The 22010-nt window shown below is 38.6% G+C and overlaps 1 protein-coding gene across 1 annotated transcript in view; it reads left to right on the top strand.

Annotated features, from left to right (window-relative positions):
• PTPRZ1 (protein tyrosine phosphatase, receptor-type, Z polypeptide 1) overlaps nucleotides 1-22010 on the top strand; it is a 136705-nt gene that overhangs the window by 23970 nt on the left and 90725 nt on the right. Inside the window, exon 2 of the mRNA XM_010004306.1 lies at nucleotides 18528-18593. Coding sequence (XP_010002608.1) covers nucleotides 18528-18593 — 66 coding nt within the window. The remainder of the gene's footprint in view (nucleotides 1-18527; nucleotides 18594-22010) is intronic.

Raw genomic sequence — 22010 nt, forward strand, 5'->3', positions numbered from 1 at the left:
AAAGAGTGTTATGACAAAAACTCCTGTCATTTTTAAAAAGGTCAGCAAAGCCAAGATGCATTGAGGACACCTTATTGGTCAATTGAAGGTATTATATATTTGTTTTGTTTTATGTGTGGCAGATGCACTTCTGTGACTTGAAGAGTGATATTTTTGACATAAAGAAGCTCACTATTATGGCATATCAGAACAGCATTTTTATTCTACCTGGGATATTTTCAACAGTTTTGACTCTGCAGTGAATTAGCTTGAGGTAGTTGGATATTGATTATTCATTTTAAAATAGTATTTTACAGTTACCTAAAATATATTTTCATTACCGTTTAACTAATTTGCAGTTTTTTACTGTAAACTGTATTTTAGGGGACAAAAGTATGCATTGTTTGAAAGTTTCATCACAATATTCATTGCAGTGAAAGCTTGGCTGCCTGTTTTCTCTGTAGACTTATGTAAATTTCTAGGGACCTTGTGTGAATGGAAGGAGTCTGAATTTGTGTCCATGGTAATCTGTTCAATGTGTAGAGGAAGTTAGAATGGCATTAACCCATGAAAAGGATCAGTTGTTTTCATGGAAAGCAGTCAAGACATGCTTTGAATTCAGATAGTCAACTTAATCAGATCTGGACATCATTTTTTAAGGGTTTCTCTTTGAAAGAGCTTAATGCTGGTCACCTGCTACAGTCAAAATACATCATTTCTCTCTAAAGGGGCATAAAAATTTAACAGTTAGCTGAAGAATGGATACATCCCTGCAATAAAGAAAATAAAAAAAAATCCTGCAGTTATTTACAACTTCTACTTGGCCAGCTAGATGCCTCAAAATGCTGTAGTTGTCCTGGCTCATTACCTGCCTTCTGCCACTGGGAGCTGAATGAATTTGTGTGGTGCTTTTTCGGGGCTAGAGCAGCACCAGCCCTCACTGCCTTCCTACTGCACTGGCAAGTCCTGCCAGAGCAGGGGTGGCCAACATGCCTGAGAGGCAAGACACAGCAGGGCTTGATCAAACGTGGTGACTCAGAGTCTGATATCCACCTTCACAGGAGATAACAAGAATTCAGGTCTAGGTCCCCACCTGGTGTTGCTTTTCCTCAGATATAAGTGGTTCTGCTGGTACAGCTGCCCTGGTAAGAAGAAAGTGATTAAGAATATATTCCCCTTTACTAGAAGAAATTGTATGTAGCAGCCTCATTTGGGTTTTTCTCCTGCATTTAAATTGCAATAGAAGAAAGAGTAGCATGAGGCAACTTGTGTTTATTGGCTGCTCAGCAGAGATTTAAATTGCGAGGTTCAATTATACCTGTCTCACCTCCTTCTGTTTCAGCTAGTGAGAGTAAAAGATCCTTCTGTTCCACATGTTAATTAATTTGCTACAGGATATTTCCACAGTTTAATTCTAGACTTGAATTAGAGATGGCTTGCTTTTGACAACAAGGAGGGTGATAAGGTTAAAAATAATAAATGCAATTAATATAATAAAATAAACATTTCAGTGGCTATAATTCATGAAAGATTTTTTGCAGTATCTGTTTACTGCTACTTGAACATTTTATACCAATGTTAGCTAAATGAATTTGCTGTATTGCTGCATGAAGCTGCATTTAGAGTGCATTGTAACTGCATTTCCTGGCCTTTATTGAAAATGCCATTACCCAACAGCTTTCCACTGGGAAGAGAAAGGTCTTTCAATGCAGAGCTCTGAATTAACACAGCAAGAGCAGCTGGAACTTGCCCCTAATCCAATTTAAGAGCTGTAAATTTCCCAGAATTATTTTCAGAAGATCTACTGTGCTCTGGGTGTGGAGATGTTTGGACATTAAAACTATAGCGGGAAACATGGCAACTGCTCAGGGCATATAGGAAAAGACCATTGATGGATGATCACAGTGTAAGCAACAACACCAGCTCAAAGAGACAGAGGAAGAAAAGTTACACAAGTACTGTAGCGGCTGGATTTTTTGTTGGACATTTAAAGTGTCGTTCTCCAGAGAAGCAGACAATAGCAGCAAGGATTTTCTTACAAAGTTGCAACAAAAAGAGAGAATTACAGGAATCACAAAATCACAGAATCACCTTGGTTGGAAAAGACCTTAGAGATCACTGAGTCCAACCGTCAACCTAACACTGACAAGCCCTTTCAACGCAGAAGAAGGAGCTTCACAACCTTCATCCTTTTCCAAATTGTGAAACATTTGCTGTATTAGTAGATATGCCAAAGTAGCAATGAACTCAATAATCAAATTCTTATTAAGTTTACCTTTACACTTTCCTACTTTGTAATAACAGAACTAGGACTTGGATCAGAAGAGGACTTGTTCATTGCTCTTTAGGCATTCCCAGGTTTCGCTCAATGTGACAAGAGACAGCCAGATGACAGACTACCTACCCTTCAGGAATATCTCTCGCCTTTGCAGAAGCCATACGGGTCAATGGCCAGATCAGGCTATTCTCATTCCCCAGGTCAAAGATAAATCAGAATGTCCAGTAACTTTCCAGAGGAAAAAGCGATATTAATCATAGCATTAGTCACCTAAATAAGCCTTTCCAGAGGAACTGCATTTTGAGGATGAATTGTGCCAGATTAAAATAACACTGCCCACAAATTTATAGGCAGTGTACTCTGTAGTGTTGGTTAGGCCAAAATCTGCTCTATCTTATTCTCTTATGAGTGGAGTGAAAGACAGTACTGTCTAAAAACAGAATTTGCTCTTGGAACATGGTGGATATTGCAGCCCAAAAATGAGATTCACATAATTCTCAGTTCTGTAAGAAAGCAGCAACTGATCATCTGAGATTCTTCCATCATTAGATGTATCAATTTGCAGTCATGTTTTGCTGTCCCTGATGGAATTTCAGACTGTTAAGGGAGATACTGCCAAAAAGCATCTAGGGACACATTCCCTTACGTCTAAGCAAGGGAAGAGACAGTCATATCACTTGCTTCAGCCAACTTCTCAAAGTTAACTTTGTTGCTTACCTTGATGCAAGTAGGGCATCTGTTACAGAACAATAAGTGATGTTTATTTTAAGTTTTAATAGTAGCTGCATTTTTGTCTAGGACAAGTGCTACTACTGTTTTAAATGCCATGGATGGCATGTGTAGTATGTAAATAGCAGGAAAAGCCATATTGTGTCATACCTGAATGCAGTATTGTCTGACAGATACTTCAGAGAAGCAGGCATGAAATTCACAGTAGGTAGAAGTGAGATACTTCCTCAGTCTTTTCTTACACATCTCAGCTATGTCAGGAGCTTTTCTAAATGTATTCTGATAGACCCAAATATTTTTTATATCTTTATAGATATTTCAATTGTCATTTAGCTGTTAGGCTCAGTGATTTCCTGCAGTTATAATTGCCTAGATGTGAAAAAAGTGTATCCTTTCACTGATTTTCTTACTTTCAGCATTCTCATTAATGCCCCCGGGTGTTCTTCTTCTAGACAGATGGGAGAACAAAAGTTTCCAATCTTCATCTCAGCAACATTTGTTATTCTTTATACTTGTCTTCTTCCCAAAATACGCACTCTTAACCTTTTCCATCTCCCTTTGTTTGGAACTTTTCCATGGTCAATTTCATCAGTGTTCTCTCTCACCCAAGACCAGCACAGAATGCATTTTTCCAGATGAAGCCACACAGATTATTTATGTAAAAGAGCAATAATGTTGTTTCTTTGGCTTTTAATGACATAGTTCCAAATTTATGCTTGGACTCCAGCTATACAGCGAATTACTTAGCTGTTCAGGGATGCCCTTGTGTCTTCTTTCAGCTGATACAATTAATTGAAAACCCAACAAAGTAAAAGTAGTTTAGTTTTTCTCAATATCTTTTAATTATTTTTTTTTTTGCTGCTACACCTATCAAAGCTGCACATCATTTGGTGGTGTTATGTATTTACTTTGCTTGTTACAGGTCTCTGATCTTCTTTGCAACTATCACCCTACCCAAGCTGAATAACTGAAACAGCAGTGCATTGCAACATTTTGGCATATGCTCTTGAATCTCGTAGTTTAACCATTTCAATTTCTGGAAACTTAGTACACATTTTGAAGACTTCTAGAAAGTGGCAAGTCTATCAAAATTGGAAATATTTTTATTTGGAGCATTTTTGAAAAACTGTGCATTTTGTTTGCTAGACATTAATGCCAGTGTACTAATTTGACACAATTGCTGTTTCTTGAATGTCAATTCAAATTATATTGCAGTCATCACTCATAATGGCTCATCTGCTTCACAGTGTGACCTGTCTGCTGTGCATGTTACATGAGTTTCTCAAGAAAGGCCTCTGCTAGGTTGTGTTCAAAAGCTGCTTTTCAGATTTGCACCTGCATTGTTTCTCTAAACTTAGTCCTGTTGGGCCATTTGACAAACTGTAATTGCAATCTTACTGGTTTGTTACATTGTGCTGAATGCTTTATCCTGCTACCCCCTAGACATTAAATTTAGTTTTCTTTTCTAGGCTCTGTGGAATAGACATATTAATACCTATATATTATTAGGGTTCACAACTGGTTTTGGTATATAGTCAGCTGTATGTTCCTCTCCTCTTAGCAGTTTTATTTTTCCCAAGATGTTCTCCAGGGCCTAGAAGTTTAAACCTTCCTCTCTCACTCATGGAAGTGAGCCTTAGCACCCTGTCCATTTTGTCTGTTTGGGCTTGCACACTTAATTGGAAGCATTTATAAGAAAACAGGCAGTGAGAAAGCTTCTTCTCAGTCTATATGTAAACTTCCAGGCCATTGCCTATTCACAGCTCTGCATTGCTCGGCGTGAAGTGCAAGGCAGGCTTCCTCCCTAGCACAATGGCAGAAGTGTCTAAATGGCTCTAGTACAAAGCATCCTAATTACTTGCCCAAAGAATATTCACAGAAGACACTCTGAATCCAGCCTATTGAAGTTTTTCCCCATACCATAAAACCTTTATATAAATATTCATAAGAGAGAGAGGGACAGGCAGACACGCTTCACAGCCTGCTACTGAATGCCTTTACCCTGGGTTTTATTACTCTGCAGCTAGACCAAGGGCACCAGCTGTCTGTTTATCAAGAGCTTTGAGGATCTTTGAGGGCCTGCAATGGGAGTTCAGTGTTAAAATGCCTTTCTAGAATTAATTCCTCAACATCTAAGCGCCAAAAGTCTTTAGTTTTGTTGGGAATTGAGGTCTAAACCAGCAAAGAGCTTACGCAGGTGAACTCCCAATGTGGGAAAGACTTGGTCAGTCCTGCTGTAAATTCACGAGTCACTTCAGGTGCATTGAAACCTACTTACAAATTTAAACATGCTCAAACTGTTAACTCAAATGCATTTTTAAATAATGTTTTCCCCTGATTCTGGTTGCTCTGAATTGACAGAGCCATTCATTAATTTATTAATTGGCAATAAAAATAATTTAATTTTGGTGAGTCATTGCAATTAAATAAATAGAAATTGAACAGTTAGGAACGTGCTATTTAAGTTCTTAATGTGACAGTGTTTAGTTTGTAGTAAAAATTTGCCTATGAATCATAATGACATTCTCAGGCTTCCTGATTTTATTTTCAAAGATTTAATTTCTTACTGCTAGAAAGTCACAGTCAATTTGCAGTTGGTTATTGAGTGTTGACAGCTGACTGCCACAATATATGAACTTTCAGTTGCACTGAACTCATCTGAACCTAGGAGGATTGCAGCAATGAGATTCTCAGTTCAAACCGTGTTTTGCACTCAGTGTAAGATTGCAAATAACATGAGGTCAGAACCTCCATTTTGTGGTTCAGTGCACAAATCAAGGCTTTTCATGGAGTGCCACCTCCACCTGAGACCTGGAAAAAAAGCTTTTTACTGCCTTAGTGAAAGGTTGGATTATGTGGGGAAATTATTATTGTAGTAAGGTGTAATTTCATGTTTACAGTGATTGATTAAACTGTATCTATTATCTTATGAGGCTATTATTTCCACATTTTGGGTCAAACCTTGTTCAGCTAGGTTTATATCTGCTAACAGAATTCACCAAGGATTAGAGCAGAAAGAATATGAACTAACAAAACAGTTTCTCTTTCTTTCTTTCTTTCTTTCTTTTTTTTTTTAAATCACGAAGTTGTATTCTCCCTGCTATTGCTGTTACGTAAAATGTGCATAAATTAGACATTAGAAGGATGAGGGGAGAGGAATGTATGCTTATAAAGGGGTATTGTGTTCTGTTTCCTTTCACATGTGCCTTATAGAGCTTTCCAGACAGATTTGCCTCCCCTCACCAAGATGATGACCATATTTATTAAATACAATTGAGCAAGATACATGACTGTGTAGATCATTAAAAATATCAGGCACTCTCCTGAGTCCCCATTCAGATATTATTAGTATCTGAATTCCAGAATCATCTGTGAAGTTTCAGTTTTGTGGGTGACATGGTACAGAACTAGGATGGGATTTATATTTCCCTCAGGGTGCTCTCTTGGACATACATAAAACATGAGACAGAGTTTGACCTCAAAACTATATCAAATGGTAGATGCAATATAGATAACAAGGTACTGAAGAGAATTAAAAATTGAGTCAAGAAAGGAAATGTGAAGAAAATTGATTTTTAAATGGCATGACCTTATTTTATTTGGTATCTCTTATTTTTTCTTTTAAACTGTCAGGGAAAAAAAGTCAAGTGTTAATATTCCTATAGTTAGCTGCAAAATAAACAATCACCTCCAGAAGCAATCAATACACTTTTCACTTTTTTCTTTTTTTTTTTTTTAATTAATCTGTGAAAAGAAAAATAATGTTCTGTAGAATATTAGAATAATATTATGTTTGATGAAACAGAGAACCAGATACTGAACATTTGCTTTTTAAAACAAGAGTAAAACATTTTTAAACAAGAGTCAGACTGAAAAGTGAAACTTAAAAGACAGACACCCAATTCCAAAGTTACTCAAGTCCTGAAAAATACTGAAAAAGAGTTGCCTGGCTTCACAGGTACCCCAGTTCTTAACCTGAAAGTGTCCCAAATGCTTAAAGTTCTGCTTCAGAGTTGGCTGAAAATTTCTCAGTCTGGATAGTGTGGAACAGCTTGGAGACTATTTCATACCTAACGTATGTTTCTAATTTAAAGAGTTAGTCATCTTTCAGGTGCCCTTTCAAATTCAAACCTTGTTAGAACATGTTGAAACAGAGTTGTTCAGCTAAAGCTCCACATAAGGTATTAGTGGCACTAATTCTCCTTTTCACTACATTCAGCCTCTCCTATGAAGAAGACAGGCTGAGAGAGTTGGGGCTGTTCAGCCTGGAGAAGAGAAGGCTCCGAGAAGACCTTATAGTGGCCTTCCAGTACCTGAAGGGGCTACAGAAAAGCTGGGGAGGGACATTTTACAAGGGTGTATGGTCATAGGACAAGGGGCAATGGCTTTATGGTGGAAGAGAGGAGATTTAGGTTAGACATTAGGAAGAAATTCTTTAGTGTAAGAGTGCTGAGACACTGGAACAGGTTGCTCAGGGAGGTTGTGGATACCCCCTCCCTGAAAGTGTTCAAGGCCACGTTGGATGGGACCCTGAACAACCTGATCTAGTGGAAGGTGTCCCTCCTGGCCATTGCAGGGGGGTTGGAACTAGATTATCTTAAAGGTCCCTTCCAACCTTAGCCATCCTATGATTCTGTGATTCTGTGATTGATTCTGTGATACTGCTGGCTTAAAATCTCCATGGACATCAGGAGACAGGTTCACTTTATTCCTCTGCCTGGGGAGATGGTAATCTACATGATTGTTGCTCCTCAGGAGTACCCAAAGGGCAGATACAAGCTATCTGCAAGAACAAGAAGGTCCTCTGTGCTTCTGGTGAAGGTGTGGTGGGTTGACCCTGGCTGGACACCAGGTACCCACCAAAGCTGCTCTGTCACTACTCATCCTCAACTAAACAGGGGAGAGAAAACATAAGGAAAGGCTTATTGGTCTACATAAGGACAGGGAGAGATCACTCACTCTCATAAGCAAAACACACTCAACTTGGGGCAAATTAATTTAATTTATTGCAAATCGTATCAGAGTAGGCTAATGAGAAAATAAAAACTAAATCTTAAAACTCCTTTCCCCCTCTCCTCCCTTCTTCCCCATCACATCTTCACTCCCTGTTTCCCCACCTCTTTGCTCCCTGGAGCACAGGAGAACCAGGAATGGGGGGTTATAGTCAATTCATCACACATCATTTCTGCTGTTTCTTCCTCCTCAGGGGGAGGACTCCTCACATTCTTTCCCTGCTGCAGTGTGGGTTCCCTTCCATGGAAGACAGTTCTCCATTAAATTCTCCAACATGAGTCCTTCCCAGGGCTTCAGTTCATCATGAACTGCTCCAGCATGGGTCCCTTCCATGGGGTGCAGTGCTTCAGAAATAGACGGCTCTAACAAGTGTCCCCCCATGGGGTCAGAAGTCCTGCCACCAAACCTGCTCCAGTGTGGGCTCCTCTCTCCACTAGGTCCACAGGTCCTGCCAGGAGCTTGCTCCAGCTCAGGCTTTACATGATGTCACAGCCTCCTTTGGGCATCCACCTGCTCCAGCATGGAGTCCTCCCTGGGCTGCAGGTGGATATCTACTCCACTCTGAACCTCCGTGGTCTGCAAGGGAACAATCCACCTCACCATGATCTTCACCATGGGCTGCAGGGGAGTCTGCTCCAGCACCTGGAGCACCTTCTCCTCCTTCTTCACTGACCTTGGTGTCTGCAGAGGTCTCACATAGTCTCACAGCCACACTTGTAGCTCTCAGCAACCAAAACCTGGCCATGCAAACCCAATGCAGAAAGGAATGGTGTGGGGAAATTCAAGGGAACACCTGAATCTCTAGTCCTGCAGCCAGAAAAGCTGTACGGAAGAAGAGAGCCTAGATTTTTGGAAAAGAGTATGCATGAGATTTATAACATGATGCAATAGAAATTGCAGTATGTATGATCTTCAAGGTCTTTTCCAACCAGGATGATTCTGTGATTCTGTATATCTATGTATTTATATACTCTTTTTTGACAAATTCCTATATATACACATATAACTGTACATAGGCATAGAAACACAGAATGGTTAAGGTTGGAAGGGACCTTAAAGATCATCAGGTTCTAACCTCCCTGCCATGAGCAGGGACACCTTACAATAGCCCAGGCTGTACAAAGCCTCATCAAGCCTAGTCTTGAACACCTCCAGGGAGGGGGCTTCCACAGCTTCCCTAGGCAACTTACTCCAGTGCCTTACTACCCCCATAGTGAGGAATTTCCTCCTGGTGTCTAACCTAAATCTCCCCTCTTGCAGGTTAAAACCATTACCCCTTGTCCTATCACTACGCTCGCTGGTGAAAAGCCTCTCCACAGCTTTCCAGTATGCAGATATATAACATAATTGTGAGGATGGTAAAAAAAATTGCCAGTTTCTACATTTGTTTATGAGATTTTTATTGTATTGTTTGCATTATGTTAATGTATTTTTTGTCAAAGAAAGACACGTTTTTATAGATGTGCAGTTGATACTGCAAGTCCATGATGAGCATTGGAATTTTTCAGTCTTGATGTTCTGAGTGTAGATTCCTCAAGGGAATACAATGGTTTTGGTAGGTGGCATAATCCCTAGATTTATATGAAAATTTACACAAATACAATCCAGAGCAACCTCTCTTTTCCCCTTTGTTATTGAAAAAACAAGTTCACCAAGATGTTTCTAGTAAATACCTCCCTGAAACAAAAGAAGATATCACTGTCTAAAGAGCCACCTTTTAGGACACTTAACTGGAAGATGACTGAAGGGATAATGATTGAGTAGAATTTGCAATTCCAGCATCAAATAAATGAGAAGGTAAAATATTTAATAATTAAAGACTTCTTCCTTTAGAGAATACATTTCTCTCAATCGCCCCCACTACCAGCATATTCATACAGTTCTTTCTAAGGTTGTTCATTAGTGTCCAGAAGATGATTTTACCTTTTGAAATAGTTTGCAAAAGAAAAAGCTTCTAACAGCTTGACTTCACAGCCTCAACTATGCTAAAAAACATTTATTTCAGTGAATGTGCCTTTGAGATTACTTGCCTAAGGTCTACTCTCCAGAGTTTTAGATAGCTGTTACCTAACCTTCAGAGTTCTATTGATCAGTGGATTTTAATATTAACAGGTGGAGAAGCACTGGGAAAACAGAGTGAAGATTTTTGAAACAGTTTCCAAAAGCCAGTTAAATGTGAATTCTGAGATTTTGGATATAGGACTGAAACTTGGTTTATTTTTCATTGCAGTTCTGAAATGCCTCCTGCAATGTGTTGTGTTTGTTGGAAAGGAGATTGTAAATGTTTTTTACACTTGGATGCTAAATATAAGAGTTATAGCACATATTCTTAATTCAAAATTGACACAGTTCTTGACACAGTTTTGCTAGAAATCAAAATCATAAAAGCTTGTCTGTGGAATACCCAGAGCCTTTAAGAGGATCATGGGAATGAAATTAAGTTGCCATTACTATTTATGTTTAAACAAAGTCCGGTTCTGTTCGACTCTGGCTCTTTCCTACTCCTCTGGTAGTGCTAACAGAGAAGTAAATTCATTTTGAAACCAAATGCCTGTAGTTTCACTGACTAAACTAAATTTTTGCTTGTCTGGATTTATTTATTTTAGTTAGGTTATTCTGGTAATTTACATGTATTGTGCTAAAAGGCTATCTGGGCATGGGGAAAGGAATCTGAGCACCAGCAGAGTTGTATAAAAGTGTATCCTAGGAATCACTGCTTGATAACTGCTTTTTTTGTTAACTGTTGTTTTGATAACTGTTCCAATTTCTACCATAACCCTCAGTTTGTCTCACTTCATACAATGGGGCAATAATGTAACATCTTTGGGGAGATCACAGTTCTATAAAGTCTCTTCTGGTTTTGGCTTTCCATACCTGTACTCCATTTAAACATCTTCAGCAGCAAGCCAGTCATCCAGCTTTCATGGGTTACCTGGTTCTGTAGGTTCTTAAATTACTGAAATATCTTTGTATTTAGCCCAAGAGCTTCACAGACATTTCATTTCATTCTTTCATGCATGTTCAGAAATATCCATTCTGGAGAGATAAGCACAACTCTCCCACATAAAATATGTATTGTCAGCTTCTTTTTAGTGAGCAGACTCTTGAATGCTGAATCGTTTACCAGAGAAGCCTTAAAAGTCACTGTTGCCAGTGATTCAACTAACTGTTAATGGCTCTGTAGGAAGCTGAAACCTATCAGATCCTTTACTTCATCTTCAGGTAGTGTCTAGTTGCACAAGATCAGAAATTGAAAGAGTCACTTTGTAGTCAGAGTCAAGGTGGAAGCAGGTAACTTAAGCAGATTGGATCACACCCTGTGGTATCCTGAGGTTCCCTCCACTTTTTCCCCTGGCTGCTTAGAAATTTCAGAGGCCCTGTAAGCCCCGGGCATGTAAAATTCCAGTAGGGTAGAGAAAGTAAATTGATCAAACTAGAGTCCTTGTTGCTTTCTGATTTAAAAATGCACTGAAAAAAAAATATTAAATGTGATTTATAAACCTCAGCTGATACTATACGGATTATCCTTTAAATTCATGGTACAGTTCACTGTAAACTTGTGACAGGTTAAGTAACCAGAATGCCTGTAGTGCTTAATGGTAACTGCTTTTAAAGGAAACCAATCAATCTTTTTATTATTTTTTTTCTTCTTAGATTTAAATACAGTTTGTTTTAGAAAACACACACAATTGTCAAATTGTAAGAGGTGTTTTTGTTGTTTTGGTTTTATATCTAGTGCAGGGAAGGTCTCACTTTTTCAGTCCATATTGGAATGAGCAGCCTACACTCCAGCATAATGAAGGGAACTAACTCTCTCTACAGATACCCGAACATGTACTGATGCCTAAAATAAGTCTACACACTGTGGGTAAAAAAAAAGATTTTTTAATTTCTCCAAGGCTGTGAGATTTTTGAGACCTATCTTGAGTAAAGATTTAGACACTTTCAGGGAGAAAGAATGTGTGAAATTGTAGAAACGGGCTATTGCGGCATTTAGGTGGTTTTAAGGATTTTACAGATGCCATTAAAAAAATGAAATAAATCCGTAAGAAAGAGACCATACTCAGGTAAATGTAGATTATTTTCTCAAAGGGATTTATAGATAGCTCCTGTCAGTTAGAACTTCAAGACTGCTAGCAGATTGTGGTCTGAGTCTTTTTATTTCCTCTGACAGTATAAATCAATAATTATTTCAGTTGAGGCAATGAAGCTACACCTTCATAGGATGGATGAAAGGTATTAGAAGTGTGTCCTGTGACCTTCCTGTCAAAGGAAAGAGAAAGAAGTTACAATAGTTGAAGAAAAGCTCTGTTTATCATATGAGGTGATTTTGCAGTTTTAGCTGTGTTTAAAGTTCTGTGTTTAGTTTTGGAAGCAGAACCTCCATAATAAAAGTCTTTCTGATCTATTTAATTGTGGTGTTTTTTTTCAATATTAAAAGTGTTTATCCTAACTTCTTTTTGAAAAAGTTATTGTCATTCCAGTTTTGCAGTTTGTCTTCGTCTCTGACTTCTTTGCAGTAACTTTGTCTGTTGTCCCACTTCTTAGCCACTAGCCACATGCAGTTTCTCATTTAGCTACCCTGTATGTTGTTCTTATCATACCATTTCAGTTTATACCACAAGCCATAATTCTTCTCCAGTGAAGAGATTTCTGTCTTACTCTAAAAATATGTGTTTTGGTTTGGTTTGGTGGGGTTTTTGGGAGGGAGGGAAGGGCTACAGGAGTGGCTCCAATAAGAAGCTGAGAAGCTGCCCCAGCTCAAAAAATCAGCCAAGGAGCCATTAGAGGGACAATAGATGCACCTCAGCAATTAACATAATGAAAGAACTGATAAAACACCTGAGCAGAGAAGAACTTAGTGGGAAAGGAGAGCAGTGCTGATGGCTGGTGAGGAAGAAGGGGAAGAAGGTGCCCAAGAAGAAGTTTCCCTGCAACCCATGGCAAGATGGCAGCTGTGCCCCTGCACTCGTGGAGGAACATAGTGGAACATTCCCTGAAAGTGCCAGGAGAGGTGAACGTGGCCTGTGGACTTGGATTTTGTGGCCAGAGGATTTGCTGCCAGTGGACTGTGATCATGCAGCTTTGGAAGACCCTGGTGCCAGGGGAGTTTGTTCCCAAAGGAGCCTGTGACTCTTGTGAGAAGCCCAGGCTGGAGCAGCTCTGGACCTCGTGGGAAGGACTCATGAAGGAGAGGTTCGTGGAGGACTCTCTCCCATGGGAGGGACCCCATAGGGAAACAAGGAAGGACTGTCAGGAATCTTTCTTCCTGAAGAGGATGGTGCAGCAAGAACCACCAGACTGTGAACTGACTCTAAATCCCATCCCCTGTCCCCCTGTGCTGCTGGGGGGAAGGAGGGAGAGAAACTGGGAACAAAGTAATTTGGGCCTGGGAAGAGGGGAGGGGTGGGGTGCAAGCCCTGCTCTTTGTGTTGTCTGTGTCCTGTGTGCGTTTGCTTAGTGTGAAATTAAATTATTATTTTTTCCCCAAGTTGAGTCTGTTTTGCCCAGGACCTTAATCGGTGACGAACCCTCCTTGTCCTTTGTCTCAACCCATGAGATTTGTCCTCCTCATCCCAGAGTGTGTGTGGGGGGGAGATGAGTGAGCAGCCATGGGGCTGCTCCTTTCTTGTCATGTTAGGCCCAGACTTCAACAATATGACTTTCAAAATGGTTTACAGGGTATAAAAGGGCAGATGAAGAATAGAGATAGTAAATCAAATAGGGCATAAAGACTGCGCTACCTCAGCCTATATGAATGAGCATTATTCAAGGCATTAACATTTAGGCACGAGTCGGTGCATCTTCGTAGTTGTGTCAGTTTATGTGATGGAAAATCTGAACCTGGGTAAATAGTGCTTTGTCCTTCTAAACAGTTTGTTGAGTGTCTGGGCACGTATAGCATGTATTTGAATAAAAATTTTAAAACTGCTTTTCTAGTTCAAGACACTTGCCTGGTTACTGTCTCCTTCAGTAACCAGTAGCAAATGCCAAGGCAAGTGCATTAAAATAGGGCAAATATGCAATGAGAATTTCCCAGTATTATCCTCCCAGTTTCATCAGTGGTCTTAGTGAGCCTAAGGTGGTATCAATGTGTTTAAGAGATGTTTATGGATTTCCCCTTCACAGAGTTTTCAAATCCTTTCCAAACCTGTGTAAGCTTCTAGTATATACAGCTTCCAGGTTCTGCAAGAGCAGAAACAAAAGTGTACATACCAGAGATCTCATGAGACACAATTTGTTTATGAAGAGTAATTTTGTGTATCTCAGAGAGAAAATAATCACATATTTTCAGTGATTGCTCACATCCTTGCTGGCATCCCAAGAGCTCCTCTGCTCTTCCTTGGCTTAAGACCCACAGGTCGAGTACTGCCTAGGTCTGCTTTAATACCAACACAGCCTTTACCTCCATGACTGTAATACATTGCCATTATCCATGTATACTAGATGAATGAATATGACTTCAGGGTCTATCCTCTTTGCTCTCAAATCAGATTTTGGGACAGGAGGAAAACACCAAGTGAGATGTAACTTCCCAGGACTAAACTGTGTTGGCAATCTGAATTGGTTGGCAGAGTTAAGAGTGCCAACCCCTATTGCACACACAGGCCATCAGTACCTCATTGTAGAAAATCTCTCAAATGAAGATTTTACCTAAATGTGGCCCAGTTCCCATAAATTCTGATTTCAGAATTCTGAAATCATTCTGATGTCAGAATCTCATAAACGCTGTCTCTGCTGCAGGTGCAGCTCACAAGTTCAGACTGAGTGGACGTAAAACCATAAGTAGATTGTGTTTTTGTCCTCTTGAGTCTAGGAGCTGGTATCTCTTAACACTGCTGTGGCAAAAACTACATGCCTAAAGGGCTGGTAAAATTACAGCAGCTTAGTATAAATTACAGTGCTAGGTTGAGCCTGAGCTGTTGTCTTGCATAACAAAGCAGTGTGTTGAGTGTAGCACCCCAAACATACTTTGTATGTTGAGTGCTGTCCTCAGACTACCCTTTTTACTGAGGCTTAGGAGCCGGGGTCTGTAATGGATATATTTGGGGTTTGTTGCCTCAGCATCTCTCAGAGGACTTTCCCCAATAGAGTTCAGAGTTTTAAGGTCCCATTTCCACTCCTCTGACTCATTATGCTGGCACTGAGTGCCAAATCGAGGACCTCTCTCAAAGACATTTCTTTCTGTTAATCTTTAAAGCTGTTCATTTTTTTTACTTTTACATATGAATAAACACACATTGAAGATCTGAATGTTTCATTCACAGCAGTGAATCAAAAGCAACTCAATTGAGGCCAGTAAGTGCAAAAGGAATGTCAGACCCATGTTGGGAGGAAGAAAACCTGGTTATTTATACTTTTTGAACAGGAAGAAATATCTACAAGATCTTGTTAGTCCAATCACTATGCTTAAACCAGAAACCTGCTTTCTCTGTTTATCACCATGACTGAACATGAGACAAGGTCAGCCACAAATCAGTTGATTCTGCTACCCCTCATGAGCAGAGGAGCAAGCATTTGCTACCATTATTCCTGAATTCCCAGGCCCTGGGCACTGCAGTAAGCTCTATTTGGACAGAATATAGAAAGAACCAAGTCTCGCAGCCTCAGACAGAAAACTTCAGCTTTGAAGGAGGGTAGAAAAAGGGAACAAAAAGCATCCAACAATAACTTATGTGTCCCCTTGACACGCATAGAAAGATAACCATAAAACTGCTTGAAACATGATCCTGCAACTGAACTGGCTTGTTCTATGAATAAACAAACAGTCTACAGAAACATGTTCAACAGCTTCCTAGAAGCAGAGCAAAATATTAAGGATCTTTTTCTTCATAGTAGAATTCAAACTATTCTGGGCACTGGCTGAAGATGTCAGTCAGTGTCACGAGAGTCACGCTGACTGTCAAGCTGATCAAGCTCAAATGTCAGTATCATAGATTTACATAAAAAACCCACAAATTTGAAACCAGTTTTGCTGTCTCTTTTGTGAATATGTTCCCATTACTATTATGTGAATTTAAATTAAATGTGAGGAATTTAAATACTCAATTTAAACAAAACTACCTACTGTCATATACCAGGAGCAAAAGGGATGTTAGCTTGTTAAAAATAAAATAAAATAAAATATAAAATATAAAATACAATAAATAATAATAATAAAAAATCATTCCAGCTGGTTTCCATGCTGTTAGCTGGTCAACACTGACTGTCTACACAGCAACACTTTGTAGGTTGCATGGCTGTGAGTGTACTGTGAAGAAGCTGTGGGAGCACAATAGGTGAATAGCAGAGGAAAGAAGGTGTATGAACTCCTGGCATTTATAAAGACTTTCCATAAGATTTACTGGGTCTATAAGTGTGTAATGCACCAAAAAAAAAAAAAAAAAAGTGAACCTTGCCCCTTTTTTTCTTGTTCATTGAAGCTATCACTCCTTGTCCTCTGGACCTCTACGTGGAATTTAAATGGTGGTGGGAGGCTCTCACGCCCAAACCCTGTGTTGTTAACATATGAATGCTCAACTAATTGTTTGAAGTAACAATTAGAAGAACAATAGATAAAGCAGGAAACTAGAGACAGCAACTAATGCCTGTGAATCAGAACTTAAACAGCCTTCTTTTACATAATTAATTAAAGAATCAGGCACAGTGCACATAGAGTTGAAAATGTGGTCCAAAGACAATGCTGGTGCATGTAAATCTCTTTTCAGTGCTGTAAATTATCTGTAAGGCTTGATCTTTTTGTAAAAATCTTAGTCATGAGTGAATGTTGCAAAGTGTTGCAAGAAGGGAGCACAATAGGTGAATAGCAGAGGAAAGAAGGTGTATGAACTCCTGGCATTTATAAAGACTTTCCATAAGATTTACTGGGTCTATAAGTGTGAAATGCACCAAAAAAAAAAAAAAAAGTGAACCTTGCCCCTTTTTTTCTTGTTCATTGAAGCTATCACTCCTTGTCCTCTGGACCTCTACGTGGAATTTAAATGGTGGTGGGAGGCTCTCACGCCCAAACCCTGTGTTGTTAACATATGAATGCTCAACTAATTGTTTGAAGTAACAATTAGAAGAACAATAGATAAAGCAGGAAACTAGAGACAGCAACTAATGCCTGTGAATCAGAACTTAAACAGCCTTCTTTTACATAATTAATTAAAGAATCAGGCACAGTGCACATAGAGTTGAAAATGTGGTCCAAAGACAATGCTGGTGCATGTAAATCTCTTTTCAGTGCTGTAAATTATCTGTAAGGCTTGATCTTTTTGTAAAAATCTTAGTCATGAGTGAATGTTGCAAAGTGTTGCAAGAAGGTTTTGGTGTTGGCAGTGAAGGAGAAGGGAAGAGAAAAACATTTCAGGGCAATTGCAATTTCATGGAGGAGAAAGAACGCCAGCTGAAGTTATTAAAACATACGGACTTCATAAAGGTAGCAGAAAGTCATTATAAGACACAGAATATTTGTAACCTTGCAAATAGCAATTATGATTTAATATCCTCTAATCAGCACTGCATACTTCTTTACATTAAGGAAAAAAAATGGAGGCTATGAAACTGTTTCATTAAACTGTACTTATTGCAGAATGTGAGCAGAATTATATAGCACTTTCTCAAGGAAGTAGTGTGTGCTCAACATGCTCTTACGCAATTATATCTTAAAGAGGTTATATTGTGCTTCTCCAGAACAGTATTTAGTGAAGCTAGTTAACATTATGACTCTCAAAACGACAGTCTCAGAAAACATACATCTGCAATTAATATATATTAATAAGCATTAAGGGGCATAGTCGTATATTTGCACAGATCAGTAGTATTGCTAGAGTTGTACTGGCATAAAAAGGATAACAGTGAAGGTTATGCAGTAGTCAGAATAAATCAGTGAGCATATATAAGTAAGATATTCCCCTCAAGAGAAATATTATGTCATGAAAAAGTGTCTAATACTTAGCTTTCTCACTCACATTGTGGAGATATAAGTAACTTCACATACTTCAGCTATAATATTGTTGCTGATAGCAGAAAGTTAAATGACATTTTTTAATATTTTGTCTACTATCTTTAAATGGTATCACTATTAAAAAGTTAGAGAAAACAGGCAAAGTCCAGACCACATCGAGATGAAAGTTGAACTTGCATTGACCTGCAAGGAAGAAGATGAAAAACTTAATGGAAAACAAAGAAAGCAGACGTAATGGGAACACAAAGAAAGAAAACTGAGTAGAATGATGGGGAGACTAAACCATTAGTCCTACTGGTATACATATGCCTAGTTGTAAGATAAGAGTTAAAAATGTAATAACAAATTACATGAAAATCACTTCTGTTTGCTTTGTTTGTGTCTTTTATATACTACAAGGTTGATGGCATTTATGTTCTGTTAAACCAATACTTACTATTCAAGACTTGAAATGAAGACAAAGTAAATAATCAGCAACTGAGACAGTTATTATCTTGTTGGAGGGGTTTGTGTCATCTACACTTCACATTGCTGTTAGGCTTCTAGGTTTTATATTGTAAATTATTTTCTATTTTGCAGATCTGGTCTACGGATACTATAGGCAACAGCGGAAACTGATTGAAGAGATTGATTGGTCATATACAGGTAAGCAAGACTGTCTGTTGAAGAACTTACTTCACTTTGATATTTACATGTTCATTGTTACAGCTTCAAGTGCCTGTTTTGTCTGTATACTACTTTTCATAGTAGTATGCTAAATTAAAAATGGAGGAAATTGAGTCAGAGAAATTGCAGGAACTTTAGAACAGTAGAAACTATTTTCATCTGGAAAGAGAAAGTCCTCATCCTTAAAACCTTTGCCCTGAGACACGACTTGCAAGATGAAGGCTGGAGCAATAAATTATTATGTGCCCTTTTATGATCTGAATAAGACTGTTCTGGCAAGTTTAAAAAGCAGACAGAAATGCTGAAACAAGGCACAGCACGTTACGTGGGTAAGAACATATCCATATACTGAATATGAACTCCTGCACTCTGTTTCTGAACACCTGCCATCCTTTCCAGCTTCCACCCTAATTCTCAAAAAAAATCAGTCATTTGGACTTTCTCATTTGCATAAGTAAGAGAGCTATACCCTTACATTTTTTGCAACTTTGCCTCATCACAGAAGGGCTGTGTGAAATTCACAGTTTGTCTCCTAGATTGTTCTGTAAAAGTCAAGCCACTTTCAGTAACATCGAAAAGGTAATTTTGTCCTACATGATAAGTATATTTTATCCAGAATGTAAGAACTGACTTCCTGTGGATATGCATAGACTCTTACATTTTTATAAGTTACTGTTCAAAAAAATACCAATTTATGAAAAGAAATAAGGACTGAGAAATTTCAGTGTTTCATATATTTGGTTCAAAATACTTTGCTCCAGTTAAAGTTGCACCATTCTTTTTCTTTCTCTCACTCTTTCTCATCTGCAAGGCAGTTTTTATCTTCCAGGATAAAACCTATCTAACAAGTTTTGAGCCTAGAGAGAATTGAAACAGGCTAGTCATAAAACGTTCAAAATGAGTTCTGTAATGAAAACTCCCACTTACACACATTGTACCGCAAAATCCAAGCATAAGATCAATCAATACAATATTTTGTGTTCACAATCCATCCATTATTTAATATTGCAGCTAGGGGAATGCAAGGATTAGCCTCCAGGATTACAAGTGGCCAGAGGGCAATTGAGTTTACTTTAAAGAGTAGTGAATGGGTTTTGTGTAGGATATCAGCTGGCAGAGCTCTTCCCTAGCCTGCTCAGAGCACCCACCTGCTGTGCAGCTGCTGCAGCTGCCTCAGGTCACGTTCACTGGGTATTTTGGATGGCAAAACTGCACAAACTCTGCAAGTCAGAGGATTCAGACATGTTGGTTCTCTCCCTTAACATGTGAGATACCTTGATATAGTCATCTAACTTTGTGTTCCTTGCTCTAGTGACTCCACTGTTGGCAAAGCCTTTTCCCATATTCACACCTGTATAGTCTGGAAGAATGTGAGAGGAGCCCCACTCAGTAGTGTGCACCCTGCCTGGAAGACTCCTGCCCCACAGCCTCCTGCCCCTGCAGCCCCCTCCCTGATCAGCATCCTGCCCCACAGCCTCCTGCCCTTGGTCCTGCCACCTCAGCAGAGCCTTGGCCACACAGGCTCGGTGTGGCTCCCAACATTGGTGACTCAGCCAGCTCCAGGAATAGTCGGATATGAATTTTCAAAATGTTTTGGGGGGCTGTACATAAACCAGCTATTTGGTGTCTAGGGCTGCTGCCTTTATTGTGAGCCATGTGATACACTGTGCTTTCCTGAAATACCAGGTAATTGGTTCATGGCATGAAAGGAATACATGAATTCATCTTTCACTTGAAAAAAAGAACGGTTTACATGAATGTGAAGAAAACTTACAAATTTTAACATTGTATGTTGGAAGCACAGAAGTCCAGAGGCTGAGGCATATTTAATTTTTATTTATTTCTTTATTTTAATGTTATAACTTTATTCTTGGGGCAAGCGATATCAAGTACTCTATGTAAAACTACTATACCTAGATGAGACTTAAATTTTTGAAGTGTAGACTGACATGCCTATTTCTAAATAGATGACCTATGCTTTGGCAGTTCATGCTTTCCTCACACACCAGTTTTATTCTTCTGTCTTAAAACCTGCTCACTGAAAGATCTGAAAAATTAGCCTCTGTGTGCCAACAAAGTTTTACAAGTGGGCCTTGGAATCCTGCAAGCATGGAGTTTAATCCATCATAACTAAGAAAAATCTAACTGGTTTGGTAGACTAGTATGAGTTTGAGCAGATTAAATTCTCTGTAATAAGAAATCTCAGCTACATTAGCAATAGTGGGTCAATACAGTCTTTTACTGGGATGATGCCATGAGATGAAAGTAAAATGGAACTAGAGAAATAACTGGAATCTTACCTGCTGAAATCGTGCGGTTTCTGGAGGTGAAAATTTTGATAATAAAGCAGTTTCACAAACTGTAATTTATGTGACTCATCATCAGCTTTTGACTCTTGGGTAAACGTCTAATGAAAGTCTAGATGTTACTGGAAACATTTTTTAGTACTTCTAAGGGCTCTGTTTTAAGCCATAGACAAATTCTGCTTTTGCATGCATGAATTTGTGTGTGTGTGTGTCCTGACTTTGCATATATTTGCATAAGAAATACTTTATTAAGTGGAAAGTTCAAGTACACGTTGCAGGTGCATCCAGTTTTTTCAGGAATAACTGGTTCTTGAACTTAGTTAATTAGTAAAATTACTTTATTTAAAATACTTCATTGTATTTTTCATTGAAACAGTGATAAAAATAAAAATCTATAACAGGAATATTTTCAAATTATGTCCTATACCAAAAGTTAATTCAACCATTTTTGTTGTAAAAAATCAAGTCTACTGAAAAAGTTCATTTCCTCAAATCAGTTACTTGCTAATTAATAACCAAAGATCATTTAGACATGATTTAGCTGCAGAATTAAGGTTAGGCAGTCTCATGGTATTATTCTTGCAAACCATAAAATGAGCATTATAAATGTCAATTATTTCTCTATCATACAGGTGAAAAATTATTTTTTATTGATGCTTTGTTTATCAGCATTGTTTTTTCCATAAGGAACTATATAATTCTGATTTTTTACTGTTTTTTTGGTATTTTTTGACATGACTGGTTGATAGTAGTCTGTGAAAATTCTGAGTCTGAATGTTCACATGTCGAATTATCAAATGATACCATAAAAAAGGTGTTTTTTTTCCCTGTGAAATTTCTTTCTGATGGGTTTTTACTCTTGGGATTTGGATTCTTGTTCACAACAAACAAGTTACATCCTTTAGGGGAAAAAACAGACCTGATTTCTGCTAAAAGTAAGAAACTCTAAACAGCCTTCCAGGAATTACAGAAGTTGAGGGGTTTTAAAATTCAATTTACTGTGTAAATTAATAGCACAGCCAGTTCAGTGTTCTTTGTCTCATCATTCAGGGGTGTTAAGTTCAGTTTGTGCTACCATTCATAATGTGAT

This window comes from Chaetura pelagica, unplaced genomic scaffold, assembly GCF_000747805.2.
Source record: "Chaetura pelagica isolate M959 unplaced genomic scaffold, ChaPel_1.0 scaffold68, whole genome shotgun sequence".
Classification (NCBI taxonomy): domain Eukaryota; kingdom Metazoa; phylum Chordata; class Aves; order Apodiformes; family Apodidae; genus Chaetura; species Chaetura pelagica.